Source organism: Marmota flaviventris, chromosome 1 (assembly GCF_047511675.1).
Source record: "Marmota flaviventris isolate mMarFla1 chromosome 1, mMarFla1.hap1, whole genome shotgun sequence".
NCBI lineage: Eukaryota > Metazoa > Chordata > Mammalia > Rodentia > Sciuridae > Marmota > Marmota flaviventris.
Genome location: NC_092498.1, coordinates 189744384 through 189769355, shown reverse-complemented (window position 1 = coordinate 189769355; position 24972 = coordinate 189744384). Strand labels below are relative to the sequence as shown.

General features: G+C 35.6%; 1 protein-coding gene across 18 annotated transcripts in view; it reads right to left on the bottom strand.

Moving 5' to 3' along the window:
- Window positions 1-489: 489 nt before the first annotated feature.
- Window positions 490-24972, bottom strand: part of Rbms3 (RNA binding motif single stranded interacting protein 3) — a 1055032-nt gene continuing 1030549 nt past the window's right edge. For 11 of the 18 annotated variants that reach the window (XM_071619646.1, XM_071619615.1, XM_071619630.1 and 8 more), the window contains 3 exons: window positions 18722-18802; window positions 15713-15840; window positions 490-6983 (listed from right to left, as the gene is read on the bottom strand). In XM_071619646.1, the coding sequence (XP_071475747.1) occupies window positions 6977-6983; window positions 15713-15840; window positions 18722-18802 (216 nt within the window). In that variant the 3' untranslated portion in view covers window positions 490-6976. Of the gene's footprint in view, window positions 6984-15708; window positions 15841-18721; window positions 18803-24972 lie in introns of those variants that run through there. The other 7 variants (XM_071619621.1, XM_071619642.1, XM_027932408.2 and 4 more) reach the window with 1 other exon arrangement.

Sequence of the window (24972 nt, the reverse complement as noted above, 5' to 3'; positions counted from 1 at the left end):
TGAAATGAACACTTTTGAACTGGGTTAGCCGGGAGTTTAATCCTTGCAGGTATACAAATCGTGGGTGTCAAAAGAAATTTCTTTATTGCTATATATATGACTTGATCCCTTGTGGCCTTCACACAAGATGTACCAAGTGGCTTCTGGATATTAGGCTTGTCTGGAGATAGGAGTTGGGTGGTTTCTGAACCCCTTGACATAAATTCTTCTTATAAAGCTCTGAGAGGTAAGGGAAGACCTAAGAGAACTACTGGACTCTCTCTGAAGTCCCCAAACAGTGATTTTTCTCAGGCCCCCTTGCATGAATAGAATGCTTTCTCTAGTCTCACTTTTTGTTAATGGGGATAACCCTTTGCTGGAGGAATTCCAGCAATGTACCCAATGACATACAAACACAGCCCCCTCTTACCAGAACACCCCCCACCCTCCAACAACACCACCACAATTGGTTTCTGGAAGAGTGCAGACAAACACAACAGCCCTACTTGATTGATTTTATTGTCATTTTTTATTGAAAGCTTCATCAAAGAAAACAGAAATTTAAACCTAACATCCACTGATCTACAGAAAGCCCAAGGAATAGGGGAAATGGTATTTCATTGGACTGTGGTACAGATGAAAAAAATTAAAAATAAAACCAGAAACACCACAGAATTACAGAACTTTCCTCGACAGTCAGAGACAGCAGTACAAAAAAAATAAAATAAAATAAAATAAAAAAATGTTCTGAAATAAAGTTTAAAACTGAACGATGTTTCAGAAGTTCCATGATGTTGAATATGGCCTGAAATAAGGGTTTTAAAAAGAAGCTGTGTCCTATTTTTCTTAGAAACTGAATGTCATAACAAGTACTTTTACACGTTTTTCTTAAAATTAAGATTCCAATTATATCCTTCCTTTTAAATAAAGGGAAGCATTTATTTCCAGAGTGAAGAAAACTTTTCCAAGTATCTCTTTGAAATAATTGTCACAGTTCCTAAAAGTTATGGAATAACTCTTTTTTTTTTTTGCATATGAAGTAATAACACATTTTGGGGAGGAGGACAGAGCATCTTTCTTAATCATCTAAGACTGAGGGGTTAAGGACAAAGTATAACACTGATGTTAAACTTTGAACTTATTTTAAGGTGATCATAAAAATATCCACTGGAGTGTCAAAGTCATTCAGCCTTGATATAGTAATGCCAAGTTAAAAAAACATATGAAATTTCTTTCTCTTTTTTTCCTCCTTTCTTTTTGGTCAAAGAATTAAAGTAGGAATAAGAGTGCACATTTAACCAAGAGTTACTATTATATTATCATAACAGAAATTGTGTTGATCTTTTCTATTGGCTTAAATTTCAGTAGACTAAATGAAACCCAAACAAGCTTCTTTTGAGGGAAGCCAAATTCTTTACGACTTTTTTTTTTCATTTTTATTCTGCAAGAATACAGCCAACTCTCAATTGTTTGTGGTAGATGGAAAAAGAACATTATGAATTCTCAAAATCCACAGTATGTAATGCACGCACATTAATTTTGCCAATGATTTCTTGCAAACACCTTCCATAAAACAAAATTTAAGAAGAAATAAAGTAGACTGATTTGAATTTTATTTCCAATTGTTTCTTTTCTCCACCCTCAGGGTGAAATAATAATGAAAGGAAACAGAGCCCAAGGCCTAATCCTTGAGAAGAAAAGACAAAACACATCCACAAAGTAGATAATTAGCCCTTCAAAAATTGAGAGTGATTGTATTTCTGCAAAACGCAGAAATTGGGGCAGTATTAAGAAAAGCTCAAGTGTGACCCAGTGGCCTTTTGATTCTTCCTGCAGGCACCAAGCTCCATCCCACCAGAGTTTTGGCTTGAAAGCTTCCTGAATAGAAGAACCATTTCTTGATCCATTACGGTATTTTCCCTCCCAGAAACACATAGAAGCGAATATTTGAGAAGTCATCCATCCCTTTTTTGTGATAGTGAACATCTCCATGTTGGGATATAAAACTAAAATAAAAGAAATCAGTAATCTGGGGTGAACTCTCCTCTCCCACATCAGAAAAGGTCTTTGAGACCACATGGGAACTTGGTATTTAGTTTTCCTATTTTCCTGAACTCCATGCAACTCGCACAACTAATAGTCATGCCCAATAACATTTGGATTAAGGGACCGATTTTATATTTTAAAAAGTTTTGGTAGGAAATGTTAACCTTGAGTCAGACCCAACTGTCTTCCAATGCCACCTCACAGTGGATGTCATTTGTAAAGCAAATTGATTGGTTAATGAAATCCCATTATCGCTTTGCCACAGGGAGAGTATAGTGTACACAATCAGTGAGCCTTGTTTAAATTCTGTCAATCCCTCAGATTGAAGTGAGAAGTTGTCAGTTCCACTGGACTCAAAATTTTGAAGTATGCCAGCCACATAACACAAAAACCAAAGTCTCATCCTTTCCCCTCTACTATAGTCAAAATAAAAATATTCTATGATGTGTTAATACTGTATTACAATGTGTGATTCCTCAAATGCACTGAATGTTATTATACATGTATATAAATATTGCCCCTTGCTTGATTTGAAATCATATAAAAAACATTGATCACTAAAACACACTTAAGAAATTTTATCTGCTTATCTGCTCATCTGATAAGTGGTTCATGCACTCAAATTAAGAAGGAGACCAATTTGTCAAATGCATTTTTAGTCTACTAACATCATAACTGTTTCTGGAGAGCCTGTTGAAACTTTTTTATAATCATAAAGAAATTCTCAAGGTCCTATCCCAATAAAATTTCCTTTTCCACGAATGGGGATTTTAGGCCAGTGCAAAAGTAATTAGGTATATAATAGACACCCTGATTATTTTTCAAATAAAATTTCTGGGGTGGAGGAACAAAATGAAGTCCATTTTTGGTCATACATGAGCTAAAAGTGATTTTAAAGCAGTTTGGCAATGAGGCCCATGATGTATTTTGTTGGCATAGGGAAATAATGCAAACTGTTTGCTCCATCAGCTTTTTTCAGCTCTCGGTCTTGCATTTCCTATGCACATGCTTTTAAAACCAAGTAGTTTTGCATTACAAGGGGTGGAAGTGAGTCATATGCTTTCAAAGGTGGCAGGTCTGTTAAAAGTCACAAGAATTAATTCAAGCGAAATATGGAGACAATATTCTAAAGCGTTGAAATTTTCCAAGAAAACAAACTAATTCTAGCCAAATTGAAATCAGGTGGAGGATTCTTTTTTTCTTTCAAATATTTTGTGACTTGCTAATATTCAAAATATGTCAGCATTTAGGACAAGCAGTCCTCATCACCTGCTCCTGTGACTTTCTCTTGGGCTACATTAATTGTCCTTAGAAGATAATGGCCATGCACTGTGAATGTCCAAATACTACCTACCTTGCTTCTCCTGACAACACTTTTTCATTAGAATAAATCCATTCCCCACTGACCTTGTAACTGACTTTAGATGAGACGGTGTTTGTCTTATATGGATTGTGGCTTTAGTTTGTTTCCTAATGGGTAGGCTAAGTCTTGGCAATTGCAGTCATAAAGAACCAATTTTAGATATTTCAATAAATACTTAAAAATCTGGCGAATCAGAATACTTGGAAAATCAACTTCAACTTTAAAAAAGGTTATAGTCTTAAATAGTACTAAAATCACCACACTATATACTGTGGATTAGATTAGGATGCTGATGCCCACATATATTGAACACATATTTTGGTTTTCTTTCTTTTTCACTTAGAGTAGCACTGCTTACCTGTGGATGTGCCACCCCCAACCCCAAACTGGACACTTGGAAACAGTTCTTAGGTAAGATGACAGGAAAAGGGGGCAAATTTGAACTTTGCTTTTATCTTCTTTTTGGTTTGAAATTTTATAGAATGGCATGACATAAACAATCTAAACACAAAACACACATGGACACATAAAATGACAGGTAATTTCCTTTTGCCTGAAGTGGCTTAAAAAAATTGAGATTACTGAAATTTCATAGTTGAAAAAAATGTTTCTGAATGTATAAATAAAGCAGCAGTTTTGAATAGAAACAGGAAGTTACCTAGGCACATTCATCAGCCACATGGTAGCTACCTCTTAGCCTCATTGTTGATTGTGTAAATGAGACTTTCTTTGTATCACATTAATATTTGTTTTTTTGGTATAATTTTTTCTTTACATAAACAAAGGAAAGCATGTTGGTTTCATATTCAAATGAATTATGCCTAGGATAATCCTTATTTATACAAAGAATTCAGAGAGTGAAAAGGAAGAACAAAAATACAGTTTCCAAAGATGTTTTCTTATACCCCCTGTAACTTGGGGACCCACTATTCAAAGGCAAAACTTAAGTGCCACTCTTGCAATACCTGGGAAGCTGTAGGATACCAAAGAATATGTCATTCTAGGATTCTCTCTAGAAACAGAAAACCATCAGGAAGGGTGTGACCAGCTGAATTTCTCTGTAACACATGTGACATTTCCTTGGATACACTTTGCTATTAGTTTGACTGCAGAGATATGGAGCCATTCTGTAGATTTGAGCTTCCAATATCTGGGGTTGCAAATAAGAGAACAAGGGTCCATTTAAATAGTGAAAAAAAGTGGCAATTTTCTATGAGTCCCCCTCCTTACTCATGTTACCCTAATAAGAATATGATTTACATTTTGAATTTTTTAAATTTCAAAAGCCTACCCTGTTTTCTTCTATAGTGCACTTCATGTATTTCCTCCTTCTTTATGGAATAAGTCAGATTCCTGTGACTTCTTTAATTTGCAAAAAGATTTTCACCTATTTGATTAAAATGATTCATTTGCAAAGCCATTTTAGCAATTGGTTCAATTAGCAAAATTCCATTCTGTTGTCTCTAATTTCAGATAAAACTGTATAAGTTGAACATGGACTTGATGATTCAAAAATGCAAAGATGTTTTCTAGGTAAGTCAATTTAATTTTAAACAGACTTTTGCATCGTCCTAAGTACATATATCTCCTTTGGCTTTTATCATTGATCAAACCTAATTCTTTTGGTTCTTATTGATTAAAAATTACACAATTACTTGATTGTCAACTAGCATTTTTCAGAAATTCCATTAAGAGAACCCTCAATCTTATTAGTCCTGCTTGCCTTGGATAATTAAACTGAAATGAAAGGTCTGTTTTGTCTTTCTTTCCGGCAACACCAAGATATGAAAAGAGGCAAAAAAGAAGATACGCCCCCCTCCTCAATTGCACAATCAAGGTGGCTATTCACAGTGGATGATGACAAAAGACTGAAGTGAGAAGACAAAACCAGGAGGTGTTAGAATTTAGAAGGAAGATTGTTACAAACATGAGACCTTTTCAGAGACCACTCACCATTGCACACAACATCACTCAGCTTTTCTGACAAGTGACCTTTCAGATCATGTTCAGGAAGCATCTTTAGTTCAAAATTCATACAAAGAAATTCCAACCTGTTAAACAAGTGTCTTGGCTTATTGGTGGCCATCAGCACAGGTTTCACTATTGAAGAGAGTTAGCAAGGAACCAGAAAAGCTCACAGGATTTAAAGCCTCTTGGCTCTATCAATTGGTACCCAGGACTCTTCTTGCTATAACTGTTGAACACAGCAGGTACAAGCTTCTAATATCAACAAATAGACTTAAAAAAAAAAAAAAACCCACTTTTTTTTTTTTTCTTTTGCGGTAAGTAAAACACCAGTGGAAGATAGTTTAAACAAAGGACAAAGAACTGGTCCGGCCATGTAGGTCAAATAAAAATTTTAAAACAAAACAGAATTAACAACCTCTACCCTCTGGACTGTAATAGGGTGTCACTTCATCTTTGGTATAAAATAGGCCATCCATAGGCTGAATTTGATCACAACTAGGAAAGACTACAGAAATTGTCAACAATTTCTCTATCTATTGCTTTTTTTGTTTTTTGCACTTTTTGACCATAAGCTCCTATCTACTTAAGTTTTTTTTGTTTTGTTTTTTAATGCTCTTAAGCTAGGTTTTGCAATGTGACAAGCAAAGCTGACTAAAAACTTTGTAAAGCTCATAAAAAAGACTGCAGATAAAAAGCACTAATGCTTTTGCTAGCAATCACGCTTTGTAAATAAAAAAAATCTGCATTCTGCCCCCCAAACACGCATTATTTCTAATGCAGTTGTTTTAAAACCAACATGAATAACTTTACCGTAAAATGTTTTAGCCTTCTAGAATGATTTGTGTCAACACTTAAGACAAAGTTCATGAAAAGTCCCAGCATTTCCCAATTCTTGCAGTTGCCATGGTTTCTTTTATCAACAAATTTTCTTCAAATGAAGAAAAAACATTTTCTTTTAAACTGTACAGTTTTTTTTTCACCCTAAAAACTCATAGTCTTAAACTTCTGTACCAGTTAAAGCTGGCACAATATTTCCATTTTTCTTGATATTTTTTTTAACAAGACGTTGACAGCTTGCCTTGAGAGCCTTTGACGTCCTTAAAATTAAGGCAATTAAGATTCAAGATAAACCTTACCTACATATTTCTAAAAAAAAAATTAATAAAAAAAACACAAGATTTAAACAAAAAAGGAAAAAGAGAGAAAGTAGCTTAGTTACTGAGCAAGACAATTTGTTCCAATTCTGTTTGCCCACCTCTTGACATCAGGTTTTCTGTTAAAGAAAAAAAAAAAAAGGATCTATCTACACTTTCAGGTAAATTCTGAATTTAAATGTTCTAGATAAAACATAAAACTGTGATGTTTAACCCCCTCTTCTTGGGATTTTTTTTTCTTTAATTATAAAAAGAAAAAGGATGGCAAAAATAAACTGTCAGACCACATAAAGGAACCATTTGCACAGCACATAAAAACTTTTTGTTTTCATCGAGTAGAGTATAAAATTAAAAAAAAAAAAAGCCTTCCATTGACGCCTGTGCAAACTGGAAGCCAACTAACTTCTTGTTCAATGAAGTTTCTTCATTCAAGGCAAAGTTTCAGATGAACATTCTTCAGTTCTGTTTATGGTCTGTGAAAACAATTGAATAAGAGTGACTGTTACATCAAAGCAGCTTTGAAAACTGTCTTCTGTGCTGTTTTCTAGCGAGGACGTTAACAAAGATATCAAGCTCAAGAACGTGGTCAAGAAAGAAATTTGGAAAAGCATAGTTAGCCTATGAAGTTGTCCAATGCTGCCGATTTCACATAAATATATGTTCAAGCTAGAGAGTGTGTTCACATTAAAAATCAAGGTAAATAGACCAAGAATACCTTTGGATTCCAAAGCAATGAATATTATGAATAATCATCAAATAGGGCTCAGAGAGACAGCACTCCTGCTATGGTCTGGATATGGTCGGAACATGTTCCCCCCAAGGTTCATGTTTTGGACTCTCCATCTTCAGTGTGGAAATGTGGGAGGTGAGGTTGGAACCTTGAAGACATGGAGCCTAGTGGCACACCATCGTGTGTGTGCCTTTGGGGGGATTAAAGTTCTCATGGGATCCTTAGTTAGTTCTTAAGGGAGCAAGGTGTTACAAAAGAGCAAACATCTTCCTTCCCTGTTATCTGCTTCTTGTCTGATCATGCAATCCCTTTAACACTCCCACCATGATGCCTTCTTGTGTCCCCAGAAGGGGACTGTCATAAGAGGCCATAGAGATGGGACTGTTCAATTTTGAACACTCAGCCTCCAAAATTGTGAGCTAAATAAACCTCCTTTCTTTATACACTATCCACCTTTAGTAAATTTGATATAGCAACAGAAAACAGATGAATAATACAACTTTCTATGCATGCAGGTTACATTTAAATGAAGGTCTCTTTCCTCCAGGCACAGATTATAGCAATAAGCTCTTCAGGTTACTTTTCATACCCATTTGCTTCATTTAGCAAAAAGAGTTGTTAGGTACAGGTGGGCAGGTTGCTTACTACACAAGATGCATGGTTGAGGGAGAGGGGCTAAGTTTTAGCCAACTGTCTTCTTCCAAATCTATATAATCTGATACAGGACTGCATCTGCCCTAATCAAGTGGATGGGCCTTATTGAAATTCATATGATGTCCTCAACAGTGTTTTAAAACGGATAATATCTTGCCTAAAATGGCCTCAAAAGGTCTCTTTTTCCTAATTTGCATAAAGCCATCATGTGAGCCAGCTGTGGCTATTAGGGACCTAATTAATTTGTTCCTAGATCATGCAAGAAAAGCAACTAATTGATAGAGTGAATATTTCTCTCTTTTTTTTAACCAATAGTTTAAGTCTCTGAGGATATATCATTTTCCCCCCTGGGTCACATGAAAAAGTAGGATTTCTTCAAGAAAAAATGCAATTAGAATTCTCATAATAGCATCAATAAAGGGAATTTTATTAGTAGTAGCTATAAAAACCCTGGTCAATGTTTTAGCTGTCTTTCTCTGTCTTTGCAAACTGTAGGCTGACTCTATGTATTTCTAAAATCTATCTTTTCTATGAGAACCAACATTTTTCTCTCCTTGGTTTTGTGTTTTGGTCTCTTCTTTATTTCCATTCCCATTTTCCACTGTACAATAAAGAGAAAAAGCCTAAAACACCATGAATCTCTATGATGAGCAGCTCAGTGAATGCTGTCTTACTCAGTGGTGGCACAAAAGACCCTCCCTGCTCAAGTCCTCAATATGCACTGCTCTCAGAAGCATCAGTTTTTATGAGTTAAGCTGAGCATGGTGGCATATGCCTGTAATCCCAATGACTCCACTTGACTCAGGAGGCTGAGACAGAAGGATTGCAAGTTCAAGGTCAGCCTCAGCAACTTAGTGAGACCCTGTCTTAAAATAAAAAACAAAACCAAAAAGGGCATGGGGGTGGGTGGCAGGGATGTAGCTCAGTGGTAAAGTGTCCCTAGGTTAAATCCCTAGTACAATATATATATATATATATATGTATATATATATATATACACACACACACTATATATATATACACATATATTATTATATGTATATTATTATATGTATATTATATGAATATATAATAAATATATGTGTGTATAAATGTCAAATGCTAAATGTTAAAGCTGGAGCTGCTTCTAAGTTTTAAACCTTATACAATAATTTCCAATAGTACCCTTCCATATTTTGCTTTGTCCTTAAAGGGTCCTCATTGCTACACGAAAACAAATGAGGAGAAATAAAGGGCTGTAATTTACATGTTCATGGTTCCTAGCTGAAGTTGAAAGGAAAAAGGTGTTGCTGTTTAACAGAATTAAATTCACTTCTCTCCACCCCCTCTTCCTTAGATGAAGTGTGAATGTGTACATTTACACAGTATTTATGGGTTGCCCCCATATTTATAAAAATAGAAGCATTCTAAATTCTCAAGTTCCTGATCATTAGTATAGAGAGCATTTTAAGTTGGACTCTGAGAATAGCAAGAAAACAAGTTGAAACTTAGAATAATTAACACGTGAAAAAGATGAGTTTGGAAACTATTTGCAAACTGTGAAGCACTGAACACAGAAGGTGGTGTGACTCATAAGTATAATTTAATTACATGTCATCACTGTACTGACCACTTTTAGGAATTTGGTGTTCCCACAGTTTCATTAGCCATAGAAGAGTTGAGGCATAAAAATAAAATGCAATAGTATTTTTTTTTAATGTCAGGGTGAATAGACTCATTTTGAATCTTCTCATCAACTCCCTCTCCAAAGAAGACAAAAAATAAAAAAATAAAAATAAAAACAAAATAACAACAACAAAAAAAATAGTTTACAAGTTGTGAAATAGCAAAACATATTTTTGAAAGCTAGAATTTAGTATTTAAGAAATCCACTGATTCAGTATTTCCCAGAGAAATTTCTCACAGACTAGCTTCATGCAATGCTATATAAAAAGAAGTATTCTGTGGTCCAGGGTTTGGAGAAAAAACTATACACTTAACCCCCAATACTGGATTATCTACAGGTAAACTAAACAAATACTTAAAGAACAAAGAAGAATAGCAGGATAAAAAAAAATTTAAAACAATGCAATGCTTTATATTACTATGAAAATAATAAACACATAGACAATTTAAAAATTTTGTTAAACTTTTAAAATAATTTAATATAGTTTTAAAAATATCTTGGAATTCCATAGGAGGAAAGGGGCATGCACCATAATCTTTCAGGAAATAAAGTATTGGAAGTATTTTTCTGGTCTTCGATATTGGGGGTTGAACCTAAGAATGCTTTACCATTGAGCTATATCCCCAATCCTTTTTAATTTTTTTGAGACAGGATCTTGCTAAGTTTCCCAGGCTGGTGTAGAACTTCAGATACTCCTGCCTCGGTCTCATAAGTATCAGGGATTACAGGCATGGATCACAAGGTCCCGCTCATTAATACTGTATTTTAATAGCTTTGGAGACAGCTGTGATTAAAGAAAGCATTTGGCTTGGTTTAAAGCAGTATATTCTTGGTCTGGGGTTGTAGCTCAGTGGTAGAGCAGTTGCCTAGCACATGTGTGGCACTGAGTTTGATTTTAGCACCACATCAAATAATAGGTAAATAAAATAAAGCTATTAAAAAAAAAGGCAGTGTATCCCATCATAATTTGACTAGGAAGTGCTTGGGGGCACTTTTCAATCCTGACTTGGGCATGGTGGTAAATCCCCCCCCCCCTTTAGATACCTAATTTAGGCTCTTTGGAGAAAGACCCAATCTTCTCACTTTGAAGAGGAAAATCAAGCTCCAAATAACTGAATAGTAACTGAGATGTCACAAAGGTGGAGTCAGAACAAAGGGCTTATGGTTCTGCATAGTAGAATTTAAGTTTGTTTGAAAACATATTTTTCAGATTCTAGTTAGTTTAAGGTTTCTTTCACAACACAAAACCAAATAAACAAATAGATATCTTGGTTGAAAATTAGAATTTCCATAGAACTTCCAAAAGAAACCACAGTGAACATTTCCTCCTGAGATAAGAGCTGAGTGTCCCTTTTGCATCAATAGCTTCTTTTAAAGAAAACAAGAAACCATAAGTATAAATGTGTGATCCTGTAGTTTAGCTTGGAAAGTGGAATCTGGAATGAACAGATCACAAATATAGTCCCATAATTCATAGGCCTATCATTTATATTTCTCAAACTTTTCTCTCCCAATCTTTGGCAGCAATGGATGTAACTTAATTTACAGTATCTTTAGCATAGATGCTTTGGTTGTTAAATGTATGTGTGATGTATTAAGCTACTTTTCAGGGGCACTCTGCTACCCTAATTAGAATTCACACCCCACAAGAGGTCAGCTAGCATTTAATCAAAAAGGCCAGAGGTAGTACAAATACTTTAAGCTATCCATATCTCCATTAGCATAATGATTGTTAGAAATGGGTTGCCTAATGAAAGTAGTGGCATGTTAATTAGCATAATGATGTTGGAAATGAGCTGCCATTTGTGAGATTTGGCATATTTAAGAAAATGTGGATTGGTTAAATTATTTTAGAGATACTCTCCATTATACTAGTACAGGAAGGATATAAGAATAGTTTAGGGAAATGTATAGAATACAACTCACTTTAGGATACTGCTTGAGGATTGATTTCAAATCAGAATTGTCACAGAGCAGACTCTGAGTGGCTTTTATAAGGACGACATAGGCCTATATCTAGAATACGGTTGAATCTAACCTGAGAGAATTTTTTTATACCAGGTCTGGTCAGTTAACTTTAAAGAACAAAGTTAGGAGTTTATTAAGTGTACACAGCAAGCTGTATAATTTGTTCTGTGCCTGCTTTCTAACAAATGCTTGCTTAATAAGTGTCTCTGAGGGTGTTCTTGCATCCCTCAAATTCTTCCCAGTGATGGTTGCCAATGAAAAGGAACCCACTTTGCATGATCCAAATGCTCAGCTTAATTCCCAGTGTCTTCCTCAAATGATTCTGAAGAAGAACAATCTGTCTTACCATGACCCAGGTCAGATTCTCTTGATTGAACCTGATAAAAAAAAAAACCTGGATAGAGTCTCATGAATTACTTCCTTTTATAAAATTCCAGGAGTGATTGCCACACCCAAATGTAGTTTGTCTTAGTATATTTTTCAATTTCATTCACTATTTTGTTTTTATTGTTGTTTCAAGTCAAAAGCTTCTAAGACTGTATCATGTCCAAAAGAGGAAGTTGAGAACATGCACAGAATTTATGAACATTTTTACCAGGTTTAAAAAAATGTCTGCAGGGCAATACAAGTGGTTTTTGCATGTTATATTTTTGAAATGTTTCATGTTCCAGAATGTTTCATCTTTGTAGCACTGAGCATGAGCTGTAGAACATCCTGCCACATACATTCCTGTGTGAGTGCGGAATCTAATTCCTCCAATCAAGGAAACTCTCCTCATAATTTTACCACTGTGAGGACATGGGATGGAGATTTCATTTCGGAATATTTATTATCTTTGGAAAACTCAGCATCGTCAACCATAAAAATCCATGGCTCAAGAGAAATGACCATGGTGTGTAACCAAACTTATAAACATGTTTCAATAGTGAAAGTTGTATGTGCTAAGATTCAGATTTCCTCAAATACTTCAAAGAGTAGAGCTTATTAGAATTGACTCATCACAAGGATAATTAAATTCCTGCCTTTCTCCAGAAAGTCACACCCTCATGGGTTTTTATCTCATCTGCTTCTGTTAATGGCACGAAGCGCTTCATTCAATAAGACTTCATTTCAAGTCTTATTTATGTTTTTTCTTCTTTCAGTCTATCTTCTACTCTATCTTCCTCTTCCCACCATTGCACCTACCATTGTGACACTTCAGAACTTTGCTACTTCTTTCCTAAGTCATAGCAATAATAGCACAGCTGATTTCCCTTCCTACCAAATTCATTGCCTACTTCGGCTGGAAGAGTAGTCATAGAACAAAGGAAATGCCATCCAAGCAATTCAGTGTGGCACCTGATATAACCATCTAGGTCTAATCAGCTTTTTTACACAATTCTATTATTCTACCTCCACTTCTTGAAGAAGCATTCTGAGCTCCCTTCCCACCCTTGGACTTTGATCAAACTGTTACACCCTCTGAAATGTTGCTCCTGCCTCCAAGATTCAGTTCCAGTTGCCATAACCACCACCAAGGCTTACCAAGCCAGGAAATATGAAGTGCATTCTCCTATTACTATAGAGCTTTAAAAGAGAGTCTTGTTCATTTTCTTCCATACAGAATGCATATTTTCTGAACATGGAGAACTAAATCCCAGCCTGGATTGTAAATCCTGAGGATAGACCATGTCTACTGGTATAACTGGTTATGATGCTGTTATCATGCATGAACTTGGCTCTGGCCCTGGAAGTGAATGTGGAAACTGTCACCAGAATCTGCCAGAGGCAGAGATACTCCCTCTGGGTTAGACGGAATCCCTTTCCCCACCAAATCATAATATGACCATGGAAAGAAGCTTTACACCTGAGATAGTACATCCTTGAGAAAGGAAGAGAACACCTCATTGTGGAATAACAAGTTGGGGCAACTGAAGCTCAGTTAATTGGACAGTGAAAGGAGGGGTCTCTGGAGAGTTGCAAGAAGGGGGATATTTGCATTCTGAAGGCTGTCCTTGAAATATATCCCTCTATATTCAGTGGTATTAGAGTCAACATTTGTGAATCAAATAATATCATTTCTTCTTTTACAGCCTTCCCAAGAGTTCTGAGCTCATTTTGAGTAAAGCTAAATATGATCATAGAGAGTCAAGTATCTAAGGGGCAAAAGCTTGGTACCAGCTGTCCTGTTTGATCTAATCTCCTGGAAGGGTTGCCTCTAGTCTGAAACACATCAGCCTCACGTTCCCGCCAAGGGCCTACAAATGGCCTATTTCCTCTCCTTAAAATGCCTTGTTTCCAAATTTCCCCAAGATTTGCTTCCAATTGTCTTTCAGAACCCAGGCCTATATGAGAGGTCTTCTCCAATACTAAATCCTGGGAGTTGACCTCATTATTTTATATCCCCTGGAATATTTGAATGATCCGCTTGGCAATTCTGTCTTTTTTAAAATTGTTTTTTGATTGATCTATTGATTATAAGTGGAAAATAAACTCCAGGAGAGGGGGGGGGGAGAAATCTGCTTTTTTCATTGATCGTTTTTTAGCACTTAGAATACTGTCACATAATAGGTGCTCAAAAAAAAAAATACTGATGACTTGATGAATGAAAGCATTGTTTCCATTGATCCAGAAACTATTTAGCTGCTAGTAGGAAAGTTCTAGGTCATAGAACCCCTTGTTTCCCTTCTTTATATCAGTTTATTTTTTAATGTTTCTATTACATTTTTAATGTTTATGTTTGTTTATGTCAGTTTATTTATTATATCAATGTAGCCAGAATTTCCTATCCTTGACATGGAATCGTCCTTAATATCTGATTAGTGTTCTCATTTGGCATCTTTGATTTATCCATTTTTGATTTGCTTTCAGTAAGAATCTGATTAAATTGGTTTAGTAGTAATTCCCCACTCCTGCTGTCTCCTTTTAATAATTTTCCATTCACTCACTCCTTCCCTTTGTTGATTGGCTATAAATCTCCACCTGCCTTCGATCTATTTTGAGTTGGGCCCAATCTCTCTTCTCTTTTGTGACAATCTTGACACACTGTGATAATTATGAATAAAGCCTTCCTACTGTGCTAACAAGTGTCAAATAATTTTTTTTCATTAACAAGTAAAATGACCAAGAAATAGAGGCAAACTACTGAGAGGATCATCTGGGAATTCTCTGTTCTCCAGGGGTTTGATTGTACAAAGTGGAGCACTTTGCATGTCAAGTTACCTGTGTGTAGACTTTACTATTGTTAATTCCTTTGGTTTCAACAAAAAGCTCTCAAATTTTAGTCTGTATATTTACTCAACACAAAGGCAATTTATTTGATGAGTGGCTTAAGAACTTTCAAGAGTAATTCTGTCTACTTGATGTTTTTTTCTTTGCCCCTTAACTGCTAAGTAGGAACCTATTTTCTATGATTTGTATTTTATGATATCCTTTTTTTTCCCCACAAACATCTAACTGGGTGTTCAAAGCAACTCCGCAAGAGGAGTGTCACTTGTTTTCGTTCAATAATAAAATGACTATATGTAACCATGGTTACATAGAATTTCATGGTTACATACATGGTTACATAGAATTTCACTATGAAGTTTCATAGGTGAATACTGGGATTTTTTTTCAATTTTCAACTAGACTGTTTCTAATACACTGCACTGTCAAATGTGCCTCATTATTTTATCATCATCAGAATGTTCCAATTCTTTGGATAAGTATGTGCCTTTGGTGAAAATGAATGCAATGCTTCCCTCTCACAGTGAAGACCTACATTGATTCTGTTTGGCCATGACTTGTTTTGTCCTATGCAACAATAGCCCAGGAGTCACAAACAGAATTAAGAATGCTTGATCTCTTTAGACTTCCTTTGTTGCTGTCTTGGAAATTCTGAGACTTCCCTGCAATTAGTTCTCAGAATGATCAAAAACATGTGGCCTATTCAGTTCTATCACCCAACCAACATCCAGCCACTACCCTGAAACAGAGCTACATGGCTGTTCAACCACTGACCCAGGCTCTAGGTCCAGCCAAGGTCAGAAGAAACAGCCATCCAAGGTCAGCCCAAACAAGCTCACTTAGCATCGAGCTAAACAATGTTTGTCACTAAGTTTGGGGTGGTGTGTTTACAACCAAAACTAATGGATACACCTTAAAAGAGTGATTTTGAGATGTTTGATCTTGGAAGGGAAGAGCTTATAATAACCCAAACTTACTTCGACTGTTGGTAAGAATATGCAGGTGCATGTTCGTTGGATGTGTCCACTGTTATCTGTTGCTGCTGACCACTGGTGTCCTGGGATGAAGGTGCCACTGTCTGGGGAGAAGTATCAGCAACGACACCCTAAGGAGGCACATAAGTACACAAAGACCTTATTTTCTTTAGCATAAACGATCTTGTCTTAATGAGTCATAAATACTTATGTTCTATTTGGCTTGAGAAGAGAGGCTCTCAGCTCCATGAAGCCATGATAAGCACTCAAAGCAATGCAAAGAATACATTTGGATAAGGGTTGGGAAATTCATTCTAATGCAACACCATAAGCTCTGCCATCAGAAGTCCTTGGTATAGTCATATTGTCAGAAAAAAAACCAAAAAACATTTTGCCCATTCTTGGAACTTTTAAACCATGGTTACATATAGTCAGACTAAATAACAATTTTTAATCAAACATATCTTTTAGGATTCCTAGGAATACTTGTATATGTAAACAACTGCCTGGGGGTAGTTTACTGTACCTTGTCCATATCATTTGGCAAAATAATGGGCTCTGTCCTTCATAAAAATCTCCATCAAAGTTTGAAAATCTTTTCAAAGGATACTGTTGAGCAGGTTTCCCCTTCAGTAATTTGTTTTACTTTGCTTTGTTTTCCAAGATATGAACTGAAATCCATTTACAGTTTCCAGAAAAAGGAAACAAAACAACTTGTCCTTAATTTAGATTTGCTCTTCCTTTTTTTTTTTTTTGGTTCTTATTGTATCTTTCATTTCTCACAGATGCCAGCAAGAATGAATTTTTGGAGTTGGTCATTATCAGGAATGTATGTTTGTTTCCAAGGGAGGTGTACATGGATTTATTTGGTTGTTAATAGAACCTGATTTTAATTATAATCTTGGACACCTGCAGTCATGTTGAATTGCAAATGCTCTTGGTCAATTCTCTTGTCACTTAACTAAAGATCCCTGAAATTCTTCCTTAGAATCTGAAAAATTTTTCTTAGAGACATTCATTGTTTTCTTTCCAAAGGTATTGTATGCTGTTTTGTGTTTTTCTCCCACCAGCATTTATTTTTATGGATTCTGGTGAATGTGTAATGAAAGTTTTCACATGGAAAATAATCAGTGCTTTTCCCTATAAGTACAAATGAAAGGCAGAAGGTCAGAGCGTATTTATATTTTTCTCACCGAAGTTCTTCTTTTCAGACTCCAGATTTACCTATACCATTTCTAATAAACTATACTGTGAAATGGGCTGTATTAATTGATCATTATCAAAATGTTTCAATTCTTTCCACTAGCATGTGCCCTCGGTAAGACATAAAGAAATACAAACATGTGGCAGAGATCTATGCTCACAGCGCCTAGAATGCCTGGATTATTGGATTACTCATGGCATAGCTCCTTTTTGAGAGCTGAATATAGCAAAGAACATGTAATCCAATCACATATTTTTGGAAATTTAGAGATCAAATTAAAACCTATTTAATATGACAAATTCTTTGGGTCCCCTATGTCTAGAACATATAAGAGGTCTGAAAATATAATATTGGTTATCTAAACGACACAGTAGTGCCCTCTGCACTTTCTATAACTTGGTACAAGTCAACATTTGTTACACAGAAAAACAGGTGTTTTAATAGATCTAATTTAGTCTATGAAGGTTTCCATCAATCTCTTTATCAGTGGATTTTCTTGTGGTGCAGTACAAATGTGCTAGTTACTGGCCGATTTATGGAGCAGCAAAGACATGTCAATTCCAGACGGTTTTCAGCTGAGGAGGGGAAGTGTTCTGTGACCTTAATGTACATATGCATTAGGAGAGGGGTAAGGGGGGCAGTGAAATGAAAAGTAACAGCCAGAATCAAAGGGAAGAATAGATTCTAAGTGTTTCACCTCCCCCTCCATGAAGTTCTATGCCTTCTGTTTTCTACAAAGCTTGATGGTTTTATGTAGTAAAGGTATAGAGGGGATGGATTCATCCCAAATGAAAGACAAAAGGAGAAGGGCAATGTTTCCTTTAAGGTCAATATGACACTATCCTTTATGATGTCCACACTGTTACCAGTGATCCAACGAGTTCTTGTCTATAGGAACCTTTAAATCTGTCAAGGGTCATTCATTGGAACAGTGTCTTTCTTTCCTTTCCTACCCCTTTCCCTTCCCTGCTTGCTCTTTCTCCCCTCCCTCCCTGCCTTCCTTCTTTCCTTCCTTCCTTCCTCCCTTTATCTCCCACCTTTTTCTCTTTCTCCTTCCTTCCCTTCCTTATTGTTAAAAATTAAACACAGGGCCTTCTGCATGCTAGGCACTCTACCACTGGTATATATTGGAATCAGCTGAGATCTTTTAAACATCCTCATGTGTAGGAGGACATTTTCCAGATAGGTGAATCAGAATCTCTGGGAGTAGAATCCAGGAAGCAATCGTTTCTAAAACTCTCCAAATAAATTTAATGTGAAGAAATTGTGAGAATTAGCGCACGAACCCAGTGTTTCTTACAATTTCAATGCACATCTGAATTATGGAAGGATCTTCTTAAAATAAAAATTCAAATTTAGTAGATCTGAGTGGTACCTGACAGCCTGCATTTCTAAGAAAGTCCTAGGTGATTCACATGATGGTGGGTCCAGGGCTCACACTTTGAAAAAACAAGGTACTGGAGATCTAGCTCATTCTCATACTTGCAAACTGTTTTGCCTCCCTATTTTTATGAAAATCTATGGTTAACATTTGATGGGGTAATGATTTGTTCTCTGTTCTTTCCTCTAAATGTGAAAATGACCCTCCCCTCAAACCTCTGTATCAGATTAGATCATTTCACATGCAAAGCAAAATAAAGACATGCTTGAAAATAATTTGCATACTTTCATATACCAAGCTTGCCATTGCAAAGTTTAGATCAGCACAGAAATTATACATGAGGATTTCTTGAATCCTGAGAACCACAGTTTATTTGACTGAGATTGACCTCCCTTAATCTATTTCTGTAAGACAGGGTTAGACTTACTTCAATAGAAACAGCTGTCGGAGGCACAGGCGTGTACTGGGGAATGTAGGTCCCTTGCATAGGAGCAGCAGCAGTCATATACTAGAGGGAATCAAAGAAAAATACATGTGAACTTGAGGCTGCAACCAGAGAGAAAAATCATATACCACATGAGACTACTTTATATGTGTGGACCAGACCAGTGCATGGGGTCTAATTATATTTAGACCAAAAATAAGGTAGGTCCCTCCATCAGCATTGAATGACCTTTGCTTACTGATTTAGTACTAAGAGCAGCCTCACTAAGTGACTTAACCCCAATTCCCACACCTTCTGTATAATAGCTCAAGCATCTCATATTTTACTTCTAAACAAACTCCTAAAGGGTGAGCATGATGTCTGTTTTTTCCCTCCATTTTATTGCTAGCAGCTATCATGCAGTAGACTCTCTATAAGTATTTGTTGAATGAATGAATCATCATAAATTGTTAATAATGTTTTATTTTCTAATTAAAAAAATAGAGAAATAATGCAAGAAATGCTTATGTAGAAACATTCAAAATTGGCAAATACAGCTTCATCATTTTTGCATCACTTTTGTTAATAAAAAAAAGAAATGGAGTTTTGCAGATAATGCTGAAGTCTCTGTGTTCCCTTCTCCCACCCCATTCTCAAGCCTACTTTCAGTATTTCCTTTCCAACTCCTTTAATTTCCAAATGTTCACCATTGGGTTGAATAACAAAAGAGCCAAATCATTTTTCTGCAAGTTCTAATAGTCAGTAAAATATGTATTCTGGGGAATGACATGCATTTTTTGCAATGAAGAAAGGGAGCTCCGGGAAAATCACATCCTCACTTACATAGGCATAAAGTATAACCAACATTCCTATTTTCAATACACATTCTCCCTGTAAGCTCAAAGTTCTACTGTTTGAGAATTAAATTTTCCTATGGCATGAACTGTTTCAGAGCTTCTAAACTTGATCAACATCATGAAACTTCTGAACCAGATTCATCTCATGAGACAAGGTTCTCAATTCATCAAGGTTAGAGGAATGGTTTCTACAGAAAATCAAAAGCCTCTAATTCTGTATTTTTCTGAACTTGCTGAGATTAAATATTAAGGATCCATGTAAATATGGAAAACATAAATTACTTGTTCTGTGTATCTTAGCCCTCACAGTGCTCAGGAGACTTGATCTAAAGGAAGGGAAATACCTTAATGGAGACTAACCCATCAGTTGTGACTGTTTAATATTCATGGACTATTATATTACTAAATCAACTTTGGAATAAATGTTATCTCCAACCTAAACTAAAAACTCTTCTATTATATCTAGTTGTTAAAATAGAGGCAGTCTTGATGACACAACCCTAAATCAAACTAACCAAACTCTTGTTTGTAATCTATGTGTGGCCATGAATAATTGAGTACAGCTCATCTCCATATAAAAACTACTATGTAACAAGAGCAATTTTTTGAAATGCCTAACGATATTTATAATTTAATTTTATGAATGAATATTATCAGAGACCCTTGTCCTCTGTCCTCTTATAGTGCTCATCACTATGTCCAGACTACTGTCTTCTTAAAAGTATGATCCAGGCTTAAGTTGTGAATCTGTCACTACCTAAGGTAATGCCTGGTTGGTATTCAGTAAGGAACTGTTTAACGGCTGAATGAAAGAATGCAGGCAGGAAGCTTTTATTTCAATTAAAAATTGTGCAAGCCTCTTAGTCATTGATAATTCTGAGCTCATAGTAGGTATTCATTTCACCACCATCTCTAATATCTTTACGTAACATTTAAACAAATGTTTTAGCCAACTGTGCTCATCATCATTTTTGTTCTCCTAAGTGAACAATTAGTATTCAGATGTTTGACTGCTATCAATTTTTCAAATAAGTACAGAACATGAGAATCACATTTCAGCAAATATAATTTCACATGAAGAACACTGTGGCAAGCATGTAGCTTATCAATAAAACTGCTCTAGCAATTTGTTGTAAATAATATTTTCCTGGCCATTTCAGATATATGATTTACAATGTTCTATGCATCCCCTTTAATGTGTTCTTTGGAACACCAGCTATGTTGAGAGGAAAGCATTCTGTGTTCTAATGCATTTAAACAATGCTGCATAACATATCCTTCTCTTTGAAAATGACAGATAATAAAAATCTCTAAAAAGTCATATTTTACAAATCCTTCTTAATGGTGATTAAAACAACATTTTTTTCTAAAACTTTTATTTTTGGAACACTTATAAAATTTTCTTAGATCTAATGCTCTAAAGAACTCAACACATTCTGGAAAACATTCCTTTACTTGACTCTAAAATCCTAGCAGATAACGTAGCAAGTGGAATGTTATTGCCAAGTAGGAATTTGTCCAAGTGCAAAATTGATACTGTTGTGGCTGCTGTTCTACCTTGTGGTCATGACTTTTCTGCAGGCAGAAAGCTTTTATTTCAATTAAAAATTGTGCAAGCCTCTTAGTCATTGATAATTCTGAGCTCATAGTAGGTATTCATTTCACCACCATCTCTAATGTCTTTACATAACATTTTAACAAACGTTTTAGCCAGATATACCCTATGCTAGTAAAAGGCTAATCATCCCTCATCTATTTGGGTGTTTTTTTATTGTACAGTTAGTAATTGCATGCTTTACAACTGGGCTTAATTGGCACCCATATGAAAGATGTTATTTTGATCCATCCATCCACTCTACTGTCTATATCTCTAAGGAGGCATTTCTGTGCATTAGAGTTCATTAGGGACATAACCTTTTGGCCCTTTAGAGCACTGTTCACTAGTTCATATGAGAATCCACTCAATTATTTAGACCTTTCTGTCAAACTGAAGAATTCCCAGGCAGTATGGTTAATGTGAACATTGTATGTGATTTCTTAGCTAGGCTTCTTCAAATGATTTAATTATTCAAAACCTCATCTATGTTTTGCTTCTGTAAAAGTGGATCATTAATCTTTCACTCCTCCAATAACATTTGATGCAGTTTAGAACACGGCCCAAGCTCAACTACTTAGGAAGCAATTCATATACTCGTACTCTCTTTAGAAAAGGTCTTTGAATCTAACAGGATGGTTTCTCCATTTCACAAATGGAGAAACTTATACCTACATATATTGGGGAACAAGCCCATGTTCTTCTGACTCACGATTCAACTCAACCAACCTTATTATTTTTGAAGTTAAATAAATACTTTTCTAAGAGCATTCTTTCAATCATTATCATGTAATATAGGTATCAACTTATTTTTCTCAATGGGGTTTATTACTTGAAGTTCAAATTTAGAAATATAGAGTAACATAAGGTTAAATGACATTTTTGCCATTCTTTTCCACTCAATATTTTAGTTTTACTTGATACTCAGAATACCTAATTTTCTTATAAGGGGACTATCCCAAATGCTTGGGAACTTAATTTTACAGTGCTCTTCTGAACAGAACCATTACAGATTTTATAGTATAGGTGAGATCACCTCATTTTCATGTTGTGTGTGTGTGTGTGTGTGTGTGTGTGTGTGTGTGTGTGTCTTTCAATGAAAAAAATCTTTCTGGTTGCTTTTTCTTATGTCATAAAAAATAATAATAGAAGATCTTGAAAATTTGTTTGAAAATTAAGAACAGAATTATTTTAAGCACTTTTTATGTCCCTTTAGACTATTTTGAGCAGATAAACTTTGTATTAAAGCTCTTCTGTGGGAGACTTCTATTTTCTAGGGTAAAGCCTAAAGAAGTGACAGTCTTGTAAAATCAGGAGCAAGTACTTCCAGGAAATGGCTACAGCTCTGTGTAAGCTCAACTCTCAGCTTTAGATTATTGGTGACAAATAACTCTGAACTTTCTCTCTGAGCACACAGTTTGATTTCCTTAAGAGCCCAGATAAACTCCGCTCAGACTCAATAATCCTGGCTGCACAAGCATTGCTTAGATGTGGGCGCCTGAGAGACTGCTTTCATTTTATCCAGCTAACAAATGACAAAGGACTAAGAGAACGACCTGTGACAACAATTTTGTCCTTGACTTGATAAATTCTTGTGGATTATTTCTTAAGACCATAACAGATATGGATGTATATATGTCCTTTAAACTAATTTCATTTATGGGTATTTCCCCAAAACTTCAAAATGTCTGCCATATTTTTTATGAATACAAATTATGTATTTATTTTTATATGATAGCTAATGGGAAGCAGAATATGATGAGGTGATGCAGATAAAATAGATTAATCCATAGAATATTTCCCCATTAAGTAGCAGCTAGAAGTTACAGCATCAGTGAATGATTTTTTTTCTTGTAATCAGCCTGGTGCTATTTGCATATTCTTAAGGCAGAGGACGTTCACATGTAAGTGCGTGGGAGCCCTGAATAGCCATTTTCAAAGCCACAGAATAAATTCCAGACTCCATCACTTGTTCCAAGAAGTCTAGACACTGCATCACCCAGATAGTTACTTGAAGAGAGGCGGGGAAAAAAAAAGTGGGATTGGAAAGGAATTGTGTTGATGCTTATTTAAGTTGGGACAAAATGTTTCTGTTACTGTGTAATCAATGATTTTTTCTGTGGAAACAAAGAAATCTCCCAATTATTAGTTTTGGATTTACTCTCTCTTCCTCCACCAAAATTAAACAAATAAAACAAAGGGTTTTAGATACTTCCTATGGGGAAGCTGTTCATTTAAAAATTATTTGGGATGGGCAAGAAAGGTCCCATATTTTCACTTTTGGAATTTCCTATGCTATTTGATGACAGTGGCTCATTTGCAGTTATAGTTCTACTAATCCTATTTATTGGGGCTTTCTAATCCTTGCTAAAAATTGTGCAAAACTGATTAACAAATTCAGAATGGAGAGTTGCTCTGGTCTCATCAAACCAAGAAAATCAATGAGAAGGATGTAGGAAAATTGTAAAAGTGTATATCTCCAAAAGGCATTTGAGCAGAGAAAAAAAAAGACTGATTTGTAGTAGATGATGCTAACAGTATGCAGTGTGAATTACTTTGAAAGAATCATGAAGTCCAAAATTTCTTTTAACAAAAAGATATGTGTGGATACAGGGAACAGCCTGAGTGATGATTTGTTACAGTCCAGAGGGGCTCAGTGTTATCTCTAATAGAATGATTCCAGAGTTCTGAGGGCCCTGCTCTTTGGATTTGTGTAATTCTATCACCTTAGACTGGAGGCACAGTGCCTGGACCTGGGATGGCAATCTGATATCATTTCACAGACTTGCTCTGATTAGCTGCCATGAGGATAATTCAAAGCAAACCTTCCAAGTCTTCATATCACTGAATACATGAAACATCCACAGAGAAGAGAAATGGAGACAGTCTCTTTGAAAGAAAAGCATGCCTCATGCGGGCGAGGTGAGGCTAGACCACTATGCCCAGTTCTTTCTATACTCTTTCTGCTTCTGCCAGTGCACTCTAGATAATGCAGAAGATCCTCATGTAATATAGGAACAACATTGCTTTTATAATGTTTAAAATTTAGTAAAACTATATAAAGCAGACTGCTTACGTTTAAAAAATACATATATGACAAAGTAGATAGTTTTAAGTGATGAATTAATAGTCCTTCAAGAGTAGATGGAAGTGAATACAGAGCCAGATATACTTCTCCTATGGATAGAAGTACTCTAAAAGAGAAGAGTTAGTGGATTTGATAGCGATGGGAGTCCAGGGTTCTTAGAAGTGTACAGTCCCTATTATTCATCTATTTCCCCAGAATAACACTGAACATAACCCATAGAGAGATGTAGATTAAGCCATTAAATGAGAAATAGATAAACTTGTCATTGTATTCTGAAGCAGCGGTTATTTATTATTAACATATAGCCAAGAGATGAAAAGAATCTTCAACTTCATTCTTAGCTTAGAAGTTTACAAAAGCTTTCCCTCTGCACAGCAGTGAGAAGGAGTTATGCCCATGTGGTCCCAAGCTATACAGCTTCAGCCTTGCAGAGAAAGCAATATTCATGGATGTTATTAGGAAAAATCACAGCTCATTAGCTTTGAGGAATGTGCATGAATCTTTGTTACTGCAATTAAGTAAAAGATAATCCTATGGAAATGTAGCTTACATTATCTCTTTAAAATAGAATGTGAAACAGCCCTATAGAGACACTAATGAATTCTACTCCCATATTTTTTTTTTTGTGATATGAAATCCAGAGGATGATGGGATAAAGAAAAACTTCAGTAGACTACAAAAGTCATGAAGGAGCTAAAGAAACGTAAATCAGATA